The 17,188-nt window shown below is 39.5% G+C and overlaps 1 protein-coding gene across 1 annotated transcript in view; it reads right to left on the bottom strand.

Moving 5' to 3' along the window:
* The window catches only part of LOC138624511 (collagen alpha-1(XXIV) chain), an 81,199-nt gene that overhangs the window by 5,974 nt on the left and 58,037 nt on the right, over positions 1-17,188 (bottom strand). The window contains exons 32-49 of the mRNA XM_069704773.1: positions 15,552-15,605; positions 14,765-14,818; positions 14,588-14,641; positions 14,239-14,292; positions 13,189-13,242; positions 12,786-12,893; positions 12,042-12,095; positions 11,603-11,710; positions 10,879-10,932; positions 9,876-9,929; positions 9,664-9,720; positions 8,698-8,751; positions 7,850-7,903; positions 7,258-7,311; positions 6,002-6,055; positions 4,798-4,905; positions 1,439-1,546; positions 1,184-1,291 (exon numbers count right to left, since the gene is read on the bottom strand). Of these exons, the coding sequence (XP_069560874.1) occupies positions 1,184-1,291; positions 1,439-1,546; positions 4,798-4,905; positions 6,002-6,055; positions 7,258-7,311; positions 7,850-7,903; positions 8,698-8,751; positions 9,664-9,720; positions 9,876-9,929; positions 10,879-10,932; positions 11,603-11,710; positions 12,042-12,095; positions 12,786-12,893; positions 13,189-13,242; positions 14,239-14,292; positions 14,588-14,641; positions 14,765-14,818; positions 15,552-15,605 (1,245 nt within the window). The remainder of the gene's footprint in view (positions 1-1,183; positions 1,292-1,438; positions 1,547-4,797; positions 4,906-6,001; positions 6,056-7,257; positions 7,312-7,849; positions 7,904-8,697; positions 8,752-9,663; positions 9,721-9,875; positions 9,930-10,878; positions 10,933-11,602; positions 11,711-12,041; positions 12,096-12,785; positions 12,894-13,188; positions 13,243-14,238; positions 14,293-14,587; positions 14,642-14,764; positions 14,819-15,551; positions 15,606-17,188) is intronic.

Raw genomic sequence — 17,188 nt, 5'->3', positions numbered from 1 at the left:
TTTTCACCCTATTTTAATACTCCAGACCCGACAGAGACACAGTATTTTGACCTTTAAAAAAAAATCTCCCTGCCCTATTCAAATGAACTGGGACACACGAGGCTTTATGTCTGGATCTACAGCAGCCAACACACATTGACATCCCCTCCTTGACACACACTTTGCGAGGATGGATGTCTGCACCCTCTTCTGTGTCGAAGCAGCGCTGTCTGTCGTCCAGGGTGGCAGACACTGTGTTTATACAGCCAGTCATTCACATCCTCAGACAGCTCCACTTTCAAACCAGTGACTTTGGCCGAGAAACTCTATTCACTGAAAAGTGTAAAGGGATCTGACCCTCGGGCCCGAGCCTCGTCTCCGTTTCATGAGCATCACTGGAGATAACGAGTGGAGGGAGGGGAGCGCGAGCGGATTGAATGTTGTTTCTTTTTTATTCGTCTTTGAGGAGTTACACAAGTAAAATGGAGCACCTCTTTTTCAGCTCTCTGGTGGGTTCGGATCTTACATAACTTGGCCATAACAGGCGGAATGTTTCCATTCCTGGTCTCGCCCAGATCATTTGTTACTCCACTCAGGGTGGAAAAGTGTCAGACGCACACCGCAGATTGGCTACAGAGGCCCCTGGAGCTATATTTAGAGAGGTATTAAAGAATGTCAAGAAATTTATAACACCCTGTTTTAACAAGAACATTCCTGTCGATGGTGTCAATTTAAGAAGAGCAATATAGTGACCTTCACTGTTATGACTTCAACCATTCAAAAGCCCTCGTGAAAGAATCTGGAGATAAAACATCAAGCGTAGACGGAAGAAGAGGCTAGAGCAGGTTTCACATTAAAGATCAACTTCAATAACTTCAATTTTCTCATCATGTATCTTACCATCAAACTTGCCATAGAATAAAACTGGATGTTTTTTGTGTGAATACTTCACTTTTACTTTAATATTCAATAGTTAATAGTTGATTTGATTTTGTAGCACAGTTCGGTTAAAACTGTATATGTTAACGCTACCGATAGATCTGAACTTTAAAAATGTGTTGAACTTCCTGTAAAAACACTCAGAGAGAAATGCCATGTTCACAGCAAAGTTAAACAACTATTCCAGGCTTTGAAAACAAAGGTTGATTCTTATTTTAAGATGGATCTTTGTTTTAAATCCTCCAATGCCTGTATATACACTCACTGGTTGTCCTTTGGGTCCTGGGTCGCCTTTCCTGCCCTGGTCTCCTGTAGCACCCTCTATGCCTTTGATCCCGGAGGCTCCCGTGTCCCCAAGCAGGCCAAGTTCTCCCTGAACCAACGAACAGGGATTAAAAATTATAGTACAATTTATGAGACGCTTCGCTTCAACAGAGACGTTTCTGCTCTCTGACACACTGCAACATCTTAGAGTAAATTGAGTCTTTGATTTGGTAATAATTGTTATTATCATGTTTACCTTCTGACCAGCCAGTCCTCTTTCGCCAGATAGTCCAGGGAGTCCAACATCTCCCCTGAGACCTGGACGTCCAGCAGGTCCCTCGTGTCCCATCGAGCCTCTCTGACCCTGCGTGCACACAAGATGGTGGCAATATAATTTTGTTACCGTCAAATAAAACTGTCAAATTAACAGTATGGTTAGATTAAAATACAGTTTTATGTTTTACTACAAACAATATTTTTTAAATTATTTTCAATAAAATTTACCTCCAAATTTGAATGAAGTAATAAACTATGACCAAACAGACTGAAGTGAACAGGTGGAGTTTTCTCATGAACAAACCTTGTATCCCTGAGGCTTCAGATTAATGAGTGAAATTAATTTCTTACTCATACAGTATTGAAAGAGTAGATTTTTTTTCATGTTTTGGAAGTTGCATTGTTTACATGCATGTTTACAGCGAACAGTTTTCTTCTTCATTGTCTTTGCTGGTGCACTGCTAAATGTCTTGGAACATCAACACCACCAGCCATTGAGCAGTAGAATAGCATGAAGCCATCCTGAGTGTGTGTAAGTTGTCGTGTGAATGCACAATATAAAAATCACTAGAAGACTTCGCTCATGAAAACACTCTACAGTGATCCTAATAACATTTTTTTTAAAAGTAAAGTTTTGGAAGTTTTTTGTGTTTAAAAGTTGATCTCAAATACTCTGAAGTGGGAATATCCTGAAATGTACCAACAAAGAAAAGTTTCCTGCAGTCAGTTGCACTCCATATCATATACCTTATTATCTAAGAATGACCTGAGTAATGCAAAACCAGCAGCATGGTCCTTTAAACAAGGAAAATAAAATACGATTCTTTAAATATATTTTGAAAGCTGCCACTGTAACTTTAGTTGAGGGTTTTTTTTGTTTTTTTTGCTTGATGATGAATCACTGTACATGCGATTGTGCTGGACATGTCTATGGAAAACTTTGAAATTCAATGCGTCTTTGAATATAACCAATCACAACTCGTCATATGGCAGTAGCTGTTCTTGACAGTCAGCTCCTAAAGTGCACCCATAAAAGTGACTGCTTGTTAGTGAGCTGCTCTCTCGCGTGGCAGACCACAGCGGTTTCCTGCTCCATCAGCAGTGTGGTGAGGCAGAAGGGAGCGAGTGACATTAGAATAACAGACTGTCGCCTCACATGTGGCTTCTGTTCCTCGATCGCTGCGAGGGGAGCGGACGAGTCAGGAACCAGGCTGGAATTACACCGCTGTAGCTCGACTGGCTGCTGCAGGTGCTGGGAAACTTATTGCATAAGGAACAGCCACTGTCCCCCAGTTTAATAAGATCACTCCAAGATATAATTGAGATTGATCCATTTAACTCTCACACATGGGGATATGAATAAGCACTGCACACATGGGAGCAGAGGGACCAAAATGAGTGATTTAGGAAGCTGGTCAGAGATGTTTATCCTCAGAGTTGCTTTAAACAGGATCCCCAATCTCCCAGCAGTGCCTCTGAGGCAGGAACATACAAAACACTGCAGAGATTCAACACAAAACAGATGCTATAGTAAAAAAATCTACGAGAGGAATTGAGAGGTCTATTAACGACATATGAGATAATGGATTCCATTTTGACTTTTATTTCACACTCATCTGGTTTAGAATATAAACAGAAGAATAATCTTAATGGCCTTAATGACGGCTTAATGAGCTTTTCCTCTGCCGTCCACAGCTGTAATTAAGTTTCATTCCTGCGTCCCTGTTATGTACATTTGGATATCAGATTTATTTCACCGTTTACACATCATTTTCAGCTGTTTTAAATTACTTTGTAAACTTTTCTGCTGCTACTGTTTCACGCAAAAAGATCAAGCGAGCGGGATCTTTTTACGACAAAGATGTTTTAGGAAACAGATTTAGAAAAGGTTCATTAGCAGTTCAGGTGAGTGAAATGCTGTGTGCTGTAGCTTCACAAAACCCCTCTTCCAAAAAAAAATGTAAAAACAGTCACTATGGCTTGTTAAAACAAATTAGTGAGAGTCAAGATTTCCTGATGTTATCAAAGCCACATGCTTCTTTTTATTGAACTGCTGGCTTAAAACACAAGCCCGCAGGAAAAACACCTGTTTGACGCTTCAGTTACAAAACAACAGTTTGGTTCGTGAGATGCTGCTGGAACTTTTCAACGTTTCATTTCAGGGGATGATCTTTGCTGCATTTCGTACTTGTTTCTCACCACTATTGTTCTGTCCAAGATAGGAAAAGAATGAATAATATGATGACCATTATTATGGGAATAATCAAAATCAAGGATGAGGAATATTCTACAGCGGTTGGAAAGCCTGCCAGCTTCTTCTCTCCCACCATGGAAGCACGCAGTCAGAAACTGAAAATAGTTTCCTGCTGAGACAGGCCTGAATTGTTTGTAAAAAACACTGTCTCAGTAAAAGTACCCTAAAAACACCAGGCGACTGAAGCAAACAGGTGGCTGAGGAAAACCTGTTATCTCCACCAACAGCTAGCATTAAGAAAAGCTTTCTGTGAATGAGCCGCGCAGTTGTGGAACTCACTCTGCTCGTGAGAAATGCCATCATTTCAGTCAACTGAAAAACACGAGTAGCCAAAATTAGACTTCCTAGACTTTCACACATTATGTAAATGGGGGAGCCAGACAGAAGGAATTGGCTTTGCGACTCTTGGCGCAAGAGGGACAAAGACATTCATGCATGAAATCCCAATCCACTCTGGCTGCACACTTGTTTGAATAAACCCGCTGCGTCGCAACCAGAAGAAGCCAATCAAATCAAACAAGGCATTTAATGATTAGTCAGGCTCAGTCTCAGTCTTAAAACAACAGATGGAAACAGCTAAAGCAAAGTTTTGGGCGCTCAGGCGCAGTCAAATATAATACCTGTGCTACATGAACCATGTGGCAAAGTTAGCGTGATGAGTGAGGTTTGCCATGATGTCTCCTGAGGCACTCTGTTATCTAATGGGAGCTAAGAACATAAAATGTCTCCAGCTGATAAAACAGACTGTATTTCATCAATCCACTTGCTGCATTGCATTCGCTTCCTAAATCCTTCCAATACAGACTACAAGTCTGCTGCGGAGATTGAATGCTACGTACAGTAGACAAAATGTCCTCTTGACAGGTCAGTTATGCAAGTAAACTTTCTGACTCCTTCTGTGACCTACATTTATGGAGCTTTGCCTTTTATATATTTAACAAATACATTAAGAGCAGGCAAAGCAACAAACTTGCAACTTTAACCTGGTTAGCATTTGCTTTCATGTTAATTATGCTGGAGAAAGCCAAAGAAATAAATTCTCTTCAGTTATACATGACAGTCTGTATGATAATGCCTCTGCTTACCTGTCGTCCTTGTTTTCCTGGTAGTCCTGGAAAGCCAGTCAGTCCTGGGGCACCGTCCAGCCCTGGATAACCCTTCAATCCCAGGAGTCCAGGTAAACCGGTTAACCCCTGGAAAATGACAATGTCACTCAAACATAAGTTCGCCATCTGAGGTTCTGAGCCTTGCAAAATTTGCATTATAATGCTGCATATGACTACGGTTTTCTTGCAAATACATAACTCTTTTAAATCTAAATTTTAATTTGACGACTTTAAATGCATAGAAACCCTACTCCTTCGACTATTCATAGCCCATGATCAGATTTCCAGTCAAAATCTGATTTATGTGCACATCCGATTGGAATCCAATCAAATCTAAACATTTTATAAATCTGCTTCATAACACATTTGTATGTGCTTTGATCTGTTAAAGTCTGACTTGATTCCAGATATTTTGTTTTGTTTTGTTTTTTTAATGTCTGTGACTTCTGTTGCCGTGTATATCACGTGTACAGGAAACGTGCTAGTTTGGTGGCGGTCACAGCTGCTCTGTGTGGACCACCCTCCTCGTTGGACAGTGACACTGACGTCCACAGCTGCATGAAAGAAAGCGGAGCAGGCAGCTTCCTCCATCTCTGACACCGTCTCATTATTTTTGTAAAAGCTGTGGCGCAGCTCCAACGTCCATGTTTATTTAAATGAACTGCTTCTACTTCCAGATGCAATGTAATTATCATTGCAACCAATGTGGATGAGGCTGAAGATGAGGATTGCCACGCAGACGCATAGAGCGGATCTGATCACTTGCAACATAAAATCTGGACGGATCTGAAAAAAAAAAAAAAAGGGATTTGGACTGACAGTCTGATATAATGTTGTCACTCGGGTCTAATTTTCTTGAGGTGATACTTCAGTTTTTGTGATTGTTGCTGATCAAGCCAACATACAGCAACAGTTCATGCTTCCTGCTCATCCTCAACACAACACTGATGAACAGTGTTGGAGCAGCCAAGTATTTTTAAGTGTGATCTTTTTCTTACAGTAGCTCTACTCTGCCTTTTCTATTTTTTTTATTTGCAAGATGACGAATTTGTGAACATTTGCCACTTGTGGTGATGTTGAAGGTCCCATGTGAAGCTGCATCTCCATCACAAGGCCTATAACTGCTGCTCTTAAAATGTACAGAGGTTGCTGTTTCTCTTGGTTGAGGTGATGTTATACTCACTTCAGGTCCAGCAGCTCCAGTCAGACCTCTTGCTCCTTTCTTTCCAGCTGAACCCTACAAAACACAAGCATGAAAAATAAAATATATATGGTGATTCACAAAACTACAAAAGGTTATGTGTCTTATTCGACTCTAAAAATGTTTTAAATATAATGTCTAATCGGTTAAATAACATTGTTGGGGTTTGGGATGTCAGTGAAATACATGGTTTAAATTGGGAAACTTCCACTATACATACATTTCATAGTACACGTTTCAAAGCCATATCAGCTAAATACATAAAAAAATGGTCTCTCCTTTGATAGTTATTTATGTACAGTGCCAGAGAGACTAATCTGAAACAGGTTCCAGTGTTTTCTGGCAGACTGTGAGGTTATCGATGTTTTTAAACAGCTGGATGTCCATGTTGAAGGCACTGCACAAACTCAGTTTGACCTCCAGCCAAGCTGAATAAATGAACAGAAATACTGCTATAGTAGGTAAAGCGGTTATGTAATCACTCGTTCATACAATCTGTTTCACATGTGGAAAAGTCAGAGATATCTGGAAACCTTTGATACTTCAGTATTAAAGAGGCTCGAAAGAACTGGTCAAGGAGGCTCCACAGTTTCACAAGGGAAATAAAGTTTTGTAATCAGAAGGCCTGTGACAGGTTCACGACTCATAAGAACATGACAGCATAGAAAGCAAACCTGTTTGTACAGGAAAGCATGTTTTATCAAGAGATATCTGATATCTAAGCATCAAAGACCAAAATAAATAGATCCTTAATAAACATCAATAGAAACACATTAGAACAGAAGAATTATGCATTCATGGTGGACATGAAAAGCTGCATTTCCCAAGTTACTTTCCAAATCTCATTCTGGAGGTCAAAGCTCAAGTCTGCCACCTGGTTTCCGACACAATGAGGTTTACTGAGTTTATTTTGTTCTCGATTACAAAATTGCACCACAGCTGAGCTGAAATCATCAACCATGGCGGGTAGACCAAAAGACAAGCAGCCCAAAACTTTTGTCCCAGCATGCTCATGTGGTGACAGGTAGAGAATGAACAGGAATAATTTGGTCTAATGATTGTGGTTGGTCTCATTCTGTCAGCAAACAACGGGATGTCTCTTTTCATATTCAGTATTGGATATTAACTGTCCATTATCTTTGTAATTAGTCATTGAATTTGGTCTCCCCTCTGCACTCTTTACTTTATAGATACAAGGGTGAAAAGATATATGTTCGTGTGTATTTGCAATGACTCACCAGAGCTCCTATTTCTCCCTTTGGGCCTGACTCTCCAGGGTGGCCTGGTGCTCCCTGCACAACACAATAAAAAAGATCAACAAACACACACAAAAGCAAACAATGATACAAAAATGGTAAATGAGTCTGCACTCTTTTTACATGACAAACTATGGAAATTAAAACTGCTACCATTTTTTGGAGAGAACAATAGAAGGAGGGGCAACAACTTTTTTGATTTGACCTTTGGTATGAGACCTTATCCACATTGCTTCTTCATTTGAGACACTCCATGAGGTTTCCCCCTTGAACTAACCTAAGGCCAAAATGTCTTCTTAGCACACAGTATTGCCAATAATCAAATATGAAGGATCTTATTTGGATTAAATTAATACTCTTAAGGGTATAAGGCCTTGGGATTTAAATGGCTGAGGCAAAACACATTTACATATTTCACCTCGGAATAGCAACGGTCGATGTGTTGTTTTCTTTCCTACATTTCTGATCTTTTTACATTACTGTTGATAATTAGTTCCCTGTGATTGAAAACCAACAGATACTGTGCTCTTATTATAAACCGTAACTATTGTACTACACACATTTACTGACTTACCGGTGGGCCTTGTGGTCCAACAGCCCCACGAGCACCGATGGTACCAATGTGGCCCTGAAACATATTTTTGATACATGATTATATTTTTGAGATGTCTACAAGATCTAGACAACACATACATCAACAAAATGCTAAAATATCTAAATTAGACAAAAGCCAAAATTGACTTTTTTAATATACAACGTATTTGCAGGGTATTTAATATTAATACAGGTAGTTACCCAAAGACTTTAAATAGGTCGATGATTATTTCTAGTGACTCTGTGCAGGACTGCTCTTACAATAGCAACACAACTGTTACCCAACAACTTCTATGAGGAGCAGTACTTAATGATTCAATTGTGTTCTAGACACAATGCAGTTAAAGTATCTTTACAGTCCCCCCACAAAATGCTTCTATCTTTAAGCAAGTTCTTGAGATGCCCCACACAATTTCAGTTTTTTTTAGAAAGGGATGTTTGAACATCTTCTGTATCCTTGAGATTTGGTCATGTTTCTAAAACCCATTTGTAAATCTGTTCACAGACTAACAAATTCCCCATGGTCAAAAAAACAATTCCCCAATTTACTAATTTGTTTGCACTGTGAATGTGTGCTTTTGTTTGTGTGCTTTTTGAGAGCAGAGAGTTGTTGGCCTGAAAAGCATGAAATGAAAAAAACACCAGATTTTCCCAGCTTTATTGCGGGGGGAATTTGGTAATCCTCTCCAACATGTGTGGTCTGCCTTTATCTGAGCAGAGCAGTGGTTCAATAGAGCATCAAAAGAGTGCGAACAACAACCCAGCAGACAAACAGCTCGAGAGGTGATTGTGCGATATGTCTAATGTTGATTTCATGGTGTTGTCTACCTGATATCCTTCATCCCCTGGCTCACCACGCTCCCCTCGTTCTCCCGGAGGCCCCTGTGTGGACACATATGCACACGCATGAACACACGCATATTGTACACGCATGTCCTCCTTTTACCAGCTGCTCAGCTTCAATTTAGCTGAGCAGCAACTTCACATGAAACATATCTATACTTGTGAGTCCTGTTCGGGGCTGCATCAAAACAGAGGCTGTCATTGTACTCAAACTATGCACAGCCATTCTGTGCCAACTTGATAATCCTATACTACTCATATGGCAGATTGCTATGTATACCTGCGAGTGGTCATGCAGTGTGTGCCTGTCTCAGTGGTCACGTCCAGTGCTGGCAAATGCATCTCAAAGCACATAATAATCAGGCTACTGTATAACTGTGAGCTTTATCTAAGCTGCTAAGACTCTTTGATATGTCCTGATCCTCTTTTGATAATAGTTTAAGAATGACTTTGTTTTCTGAGGCACTGTGGAATATGTTGATTATATTGAGGTAATTTAAGGTGCCAAAAAGCAAGTGAATAATGGCCCTACATGGCACTCTTAGCTCTTGTCAAAGATAAAAGTGTTATAAATCCACCGTAATGAGTTTGTATTCATCTGTGTTGTGGTGAGACCTTGTGTAAAAACACAAACAAAGTTAAACTTAAGCTTCACCCTAAAGTCTAAAAACCCTCGTTAATCTGTTTTTTCTTAAATCTGTCATGCACATGGAGCTGACTATCAACCAGTGTGTCCCAGCTGCAGACTGAGCATTTACAGAAAAAAAAACTAAAACACTGATACATTATTGTCAACCAGATCACACAAAATAGGAAATGTATTTGGTGCCAAAATCAGGAGTTGATCAGGATTAACTTCTACGTCCAGTGTCAATCCGGTATTTAAATGGCTGTGGTTAAACAGAGCGAGGAGTGTTCAGAAAGCAGAGTTTAAAGGAAAGCAAGACCTACTGGTTCACCTAAGGGCCCTGGTGGTCCTGGGGTCTTATTGTCCTCCCCTGGATAACCCTGGAATGTAGCAAAAACACACTTACAATCACATGCATGGATGCAGACACAAGATCTTACAATACGACAGGTCTTTGAAACACTTTTCATAAACCTACCAAATGAAAGTACGGAAATATTTCCATTTCAAAACATTAGTTCAGGTATCATATTACCTTTTCACCTTTGGGTCCTGGTGGACCAATGGGACCAGGCTTGCCAAGGTGACCCTAAAAAAAAAGAAAAGAAGAGAAGATTATTGCACATAATGAAGTCACCATACTTCCACTGGCTATGCTATAGCATGCCTCTCTGAGAAACACCAGTTCCCCCTGAGAAGGTTGTCAGCATATTAATCAAATCTGTTTGATTTAAACAGAGGAGCTTTTATATTCTGCCACTTCAGGATTTTTGTTTTGGCACAGACTCAAAAATCACTCCGCAACTCGTCAAGTATGACCGAGTCTGAAAGCCCTCAAACACACACACATATACACATTCACAAAAGGGGACAAAATGAACTCAAGGTACCCTGTTCAAGTTACGCAATCTAAACCCAGCACTGTTGGCATGGACCAGGCTGTGGAGCTGCCTGGAAAAATTTGTTGTTCGACTTCACCATGTTCAACGCCACCGCTGCCTGATTAATGTGTAGTATTTGTAAAAGGGATTATCATCCTATTTTCTGTTCTTAGGATAACCACAAAGAGTAATGGAAGATATAAAAATGGCAGGGATGATGTGTGATGCCGTCCAGATTCACACTCGGGGTGTCTCGATCACATGCAAGGCTTACGGCCTGAAGATGGTGGGGAAGGTGAGTTAGCTGTGATACATTGAGATCTGCGTCTAAAGCTTTATGAAGTGGAATTAAATGTGATGGATGAACCTGGAACAGTCTGTGTTCTCGATTTTAGGGGAACTCTGTTTTTTAAACAGTTACCTAGATGACTTAGTAATCTTACTTTGTGAGATAAAAGCCAGATGACTATAAGCATAGTGGAAGGTGCTAAGAAGACCAGACTAAGATCAGAAACATCTCAAATTTTGGACTGGCTAAATGTATGTTTGTATATGTTGTGTGTATGCCATGTGGTTGTTTTTTTTTGTAATATTAATACATGTGTATATTTGCAAATGGTTCTCATAAAACCATAGGTAGAAAAAAAAATAACTTACTGGGTATCCTGCCAGTCCTGGTTGCCCTTCCATCCCCATGACTCCAGGCCGACCCTGGAAGCAATACAGCAAATGAGGCTTTAAAAAAAAGGGTCTGAATCAGTACTGGTGCTTTTAGTTTGGCTTTTTTTTCTCTCTCTCACTGGTTTAGGTAAATATAACCTTAGCCTCAAACAGACACATTATGCAGCTCTGTCACTACAGTTGTTTTATGACAGGTATATAAATCCTTTCTCCACAGCTATTACAAAATGGTCTCAGAGGTTCTGCTGAAAAGTGAGCTACCTTTCTCAAAAAAAAAAAAAATTAAAAAAAATTGTATGCTTGCTTTTCCCCCTCTTTGTTTTGCCCTCTTTCAGGCTTGTAAACAGGGCTTCTGTTGCTTTGGTTTCAAAGTTTTAAAATCTGATATGCCTTTTTGTCTTGGTATACAACTGGATTTGAATTAAGTTCATTTAAAAAAAAAAAAAAAAAGAATAATACTAAACTAAACTTAATTGTGTATCCTTGTATACTGCAGAACCATGTTTAAGTTACTAATTACTATAAAGTTGCATTTACATATAAACCATAATAGTAAATCATGGTACGTTCTAAACTATTACAGAAAACAACATGCATGTAGCGTTCCCTTTGTTAACTTCAAGCTTCACAGTTTTTCACAGAAGTTTTATTCTGATACTGAGACGAGGTGAGAGGTAGGACTTGAAGAATGGGAACTAACAGGTGTTCCTCGAGTTCCCCGGGCACCTTTCAGCCCCGGCTCGCCAGGCTGGCCAATGTCTCCTCGACTTCCAATCTCACCAGCAAGACCTAGAGGACCCCTCTCTCCCTGGAAAGATTCAAAATGTCAGTTGAGAGTGAGCAACAATTACAAAAAGTAAGTATAGAGAGAGACGATCCTTTAAATAGAAAGCCAACAATCAACCCCTTCTAACAGGAAGCATCCAAACATTCAGGAAGAATACAAACACATAACAAAATATTTGTTTTTAATGCTGGTTCCAGTTGCTTATTTTCTTTTTCAGAACGCAAGTCAACCACTTTAAAGTTGCCTAAAATGATCAGACAGTTGAAATAAGGTGACTCTGTAGTTTTCTGTCACCACTTGAATTACAAAAGGCTTTGGTCTGTGTCTTTGTGCTTCATGCCGTTTCACTCACCTTCTTTCCGTGCCGTCCTCTGTTCCCCGGAGGACCCAGTTTACCTTCTGGCCCCTGCAAAACAAGACTCATTAAATGACATACATTAAAATCTATTTTACATTGAGGGGGCATTTATGACTGCAACTGTGAACACCAAACAATTCTTAAGTTTACCCCACATCAAATACTGTTGTATTTTGAATTGTGTCTCACTTTGTTCTCTGTTCAAATCATTATTGTCCTGCTAATCCTCCTAATAAAAACCAACTAGCAGATATAGATCCTGCAGCATTTTTATCAGATATTATTAAAGGGCCATTTTATTTACAGAGTATAACAAATACATTTAATAATCTTTTTAAACAGGGGAAAATTGCTCTGTATCTGTGCCCTGAGGTGTCCTTCCTTCCTGACACCAGGCATCTCTTGGCCCCCAAAACCAGCAGTTAGACCTGGATCTGTATCTCAAAACAAGCACTTAGAGGAGACTTTGACTGACAGCTACCAGACAGTGCTAAACTGCCAATATCTATGACATAGTGCATTTTACTAGGCCTGAAGCCAGAAGTCTTTCTTGAAGAGAAGACTGACCCCTACTGGGATAGAAGGGCATTATTAAAGAAAACGTTGTCAGTTGCAGGTATTTAAATTGTAAACCAGGATGTCAGAAATCTGCAGAAAAGGAATGCTAATTTTCTCCAGTTAAATTAAGGTTGTTTTATTGTTTAGCAGTTCAAGTTTGGAAACAAAAACTAAACTTACACGAAAGCCCTGTTTCCCAGGCTCTCCGGGTGGTCCTGGGGGCCCGGGGTCTCCCTCTATTCCTTTGTCCCCTGGCTCTCCAATTGGCCCTCGCTCACCAGGTTCACCCTGACAGTGTGATAGAGGCAGAGAAAGAGAGACACACCAGCGAAAGACAGTAGTTTCATATTACCAACAGTGAAGCCAGTGGGTCAAATAACATTCAGTAAATCACTTTGATTAACTTTTTTTTTTTTTTTAATTCAAAACTATTCTCTGGATAAACTAATATAAATCAGTCAATTGACAATTTCATATTAATGTTGTCATAGGGGGAGCTCCGCAAGGAATAAATCAAGAGCCCATTTTGGCTAACTGGCTGATTTTGTTCGAGAGAAATGATAAAGTCAACAAAAATGTTTACCTTGGCTCCATCTTTCCCTTGAAGGCCGTCTTCACCAGGGGGCCCAGGACGACCCTGCAAATACATTATAATTTACAATAAAACCTCTTCACTGTCAGTGACAAATGAACGCAGTAACCATTTTGTCTATCCGCAAGGTCAGCGTTTCAAAATTTGTGAAATTGTTCATTTCTTTGTTGCAGGAGATTGTTTTGGTTCTTATTATCCAAGTGTTGAGATATTCTTCTGACATTTCAGCCTCTACACCAATACAGTTCAGATAAATGGGCTGTACCTGCACATAATACCAATGTGCTTATCCATCTTAAGTTGTTATAGGAAGTTTTTTTTTTTTTTTACATACATATATTTGCCAAAATAGTCCTTAGTAACAGGGAGATTGTTTCACAAAATAACTTTTGCTCTTAGCATGCCAATTCCTGAAATAATCAAGAATTAAATATACATACATACATATACAAATATAAAGGACACAATATTTGAGCATCCTTAACTTCCTAAATCATCAATGTATGCAGCTGACAAAGTCACAATCCTCAACGGATCAAAATTTCAAGGCTGTTTCACCTCTAAATTTATAGATGATTTATTTGTTTTGTGAAAGTCAAGAACCACGTCATACGAATTAAAATGAAATTTGTGTCATGAAGTAGAATATGAGGAACATCTGCACTGAGGACATTTGAAATGACAAATATCACATAAGATTCATTTTTCGGATAGAATTTCAGTCGAGTGGACAGTTTTTCAGATGTCATCTAATTTTGTTCCTTCATCTATCCCGATAAAGCACTGCGGACTGTATTTGGGTAACCTCGTTAAAGAATGTTCAGCCTAATTCTGTGAACGTCGCAGAAAGATGAGACTCGAGCAGTCCAAGTTCTATTTATACAGCTCATCAGACAAACTCAATTTCATCGTTCTGCTTTCTTCGGGCCGGGAGATTAAACATCATTGTCAGAATGAGGGGAAGTAAATATACAACTGGGTCAGGTTCACCCAAACACAAGGAAGGAAGGGATTATCGTGGATTGTTTGTCAGTCACTCACTCTCATTCCCTCCTGTCCCTGCTCCCCTTCAGGTCCTGGAGGCCCAACATCACCCTGCAGGGGGATGAAACACAACACGGGGCTGTCTGGAGGTCAAAAACATACTGACATTTGCAGCAGCACTCTTACACTAACCAGTAATACTTGAAGTGGACACAGTGTTTCACTTGACAATAAACTGCTGTCTCAACGAGGCCACAGTTATGTTAAGTGCAATGTGACAGATCATGTCCACGATTTTTACATTGCTGGAGGGTGGAAGGAACCGAAGCTCCTCAAGGACAATTGATTTCTAAGATGAAAAATGGGAGGTGTGGGGGGGGGGGGGGCCCACAAACAATATACTGACCTTTGACCCTTGCTCTCCCATGGCGCCGGGTTCCCCCTCTATACCTGGCACACCCTACAAAGATGAGACAGAGAAACAAAATGTGCAATTTGTATACACAGTATGTATAGAAATGTTGACTATAAAACCCACAATCGCTCAATCAATTAATAATTATGGACATTTAATGTAAAGTACTTCATGTCCTTGCTCTCCAACAGGTCCAGCCTCTCCAGGAGGTCCTTTGGGTCCCTGAAAGAAAAATAACCATCATTTGATGCCTAAAGGGCAATAATGTAAAGATACAATGATCTCAAAGTTGGACCTGATAAGTGCAGCAAATCAAGGGACACCAGAACTGACATAATACACAACTCAAGCCTATAATGGCAAAACAAACATACACAATTAAATGTTTGAAGAAAAGTAAAAGTGAGGGCTGAGAACGCCTGGAAAAAAGAAGACTGAAGACCAGCCAAACACAAGATGAGACCCATAACATAAACCATTCCTCTAGCATTATTGCAAGCTCCTCATCCTAATAAATATCTGTATCTGTTTGTTTGACATTCTTTATATCCCAGAGGGGTTGGCAGATTTCCAGGGGGAAAAAAAAAATAAATAAATAAAAATAAAAATAAAAAAAATAAAAAAAATCTAAAAATTGAAGAGTAATCCAAGAAGGGAGGTACAAGGTGGGGAGGCTTCAGGTGTGAGAAACGCAGAGAGAGAAAACAAAGTAAAAAGAAAAATCTAAATAATTCCATCACATACAATCTTTTCCTCTAAAACGGTTTAATCTTCTGGTCATAATCAACATCAGAGTTGTTTAGTAAATCATTTAAACTGTGACAGCTTCTTCCTCGTGAAACCTTTGTAAGCAATTAAGTCATTACAGATTCCAGACAAGCCAGCTTTCAAAGTGTGTGGTTAGTTTTGTAGTTTCCTGAAACGACCACATCAATGCAGAAGACGGCGTACTTACTGGTTCACCTCGAGGCCCCCTCTCACCACCGCTGCCTGGTATACCTGCTTTACCCTGCAAACACACATTAGCACCAGCTCAGTGTTGCTTCAGTCCCTCGTGTGTAATTACAGAAAACCAGCATGAGGAAACCTGACTTCATGGTGCACATTACCAATGCAACCACAAATATGACGAGTGAGGTAAATATTTCACCTACAGACACGACACCGAATCTCTTTGATATGTTGGATATCTTTGTTACTGTCAAGCACCGTGTTGCCAACTTTAGAAAAGACACCCAAATTTGAAACAGTGTTTAGACTTACACTGACAGTGGACATTACTTGAGATTGTGTAGAAGAGAGGTGGTGAAGTGTCAAAGTTGGATGAGATTGTGATGAACTCAGGAGCATCCAAAATTTGTTTTAGAATAAACTGGTTTAAATACTTTACTGTGAAACACTGCGTCATAAAGTCATCACGATTAATATTGAAATATTTTTTTTCATCTAGTTACTGAGGAGAAATGTCACAAAAGGAAATGAATGAAGCGTATGAATGTCTCTAACTCTGACCCCTGTTGTTCAGCCGATTCAACTTCACGCTTAAAAAAAAAGAAAAAAAAAAAAAGAACAAAAGAAATCGTTGAACTTTTACACAGACTGAGTATCATATAATGAGTCAGAGAATGTAATGGGCAAAAATGAGAATGTTGAAAGATTTCAGGAAACAAGATTTAAGGAAATTGAGGAACACTACTGCGGTTTGTGACGACAACCACATCCATTGACAACTGCATTAACTTTAAGAATTGCCTTCAGCACTAACATTAATGGGCTCTGACATCACAGATAACATTATTGTCACACAATTACTAAATAATCTTTAACACACATATATATATATATATATATATATATATATATATATATATATATATATATATATATATATACAGTATATGTGTATATATAAGGAGGCACAATTCAAGTTTGAGAAAGACTTTTATCAGACACAAGAGGGCGCTATGATTCCAGAGGTGGAATCATAGGTGGAAATGTTACTGCTATGAATAGCCAACGATGCTGTATTTACAAAAGAAAGTTGTGTGTTTGATGATAGCGGGAAGGCTCTGATGAGGAGTAGACGTTCTTCATTTAATGTAAGTGACAAGAGCAGCAACTTTTCACTGTGGAGATCGAAACTGTGTTTGAAACTTGTTGCAAACTCGTCTCATGCAAAAAGGCCTCGTTGACTCTCACACAGGTCTCAACAGGTCACCAAGTGTGCGCATGTTGTGTCCAAAGGAGTGCATGGATGTACCCGTGTGTGTGTGTGTGTGTGTGTGTACAGATGTCTGTCTGAGAGTGAGAGCGCAGGCCCGCACGTGTCTTTGTGTCTGTAAAGAGTACATACCAACAATCCTAACATGTTAAATGTTTAGCCAATACATAATTAATCAAAGAGAAAAGAAGATAATTTGTCAGCGGAAAATGAGGCAAGTCAAACAGCTGAGGAAGAGTCCAAGGCTGCAAAAGCGTGCAGGTAATAGTTTGTAAATCCAGCCATAGAAGGATGAAATGAACTGGACTATCAGAAATAAGAAATAAACTGTCTATGTACCGTGATCATCCCTTTACTTTGAGACAGCCCAC

The sequence above is a fragment of the Brachyistius frenatus genome, unplaced genomic scaffold, assembly GCF_029030835.1.
Source record: "Brachyistius frenatus isolate BFR_SWC_R1_liver_20210118 unplaced genomic scaffold, ASM2903083v1 Contig_52, whole genome shotgun sequence".
Lineage (NCBI taxonomy): Eukaryota > Metazoa > Chordata > Actinopteri > Embiotocidae > Brachyistius > Brachyistius frenatus.
The sequence above is the reverse complement of the archived record's forward strand: the minus strand, read 5'-3'. Positions and strand labels throughout refer to the sequence as shown.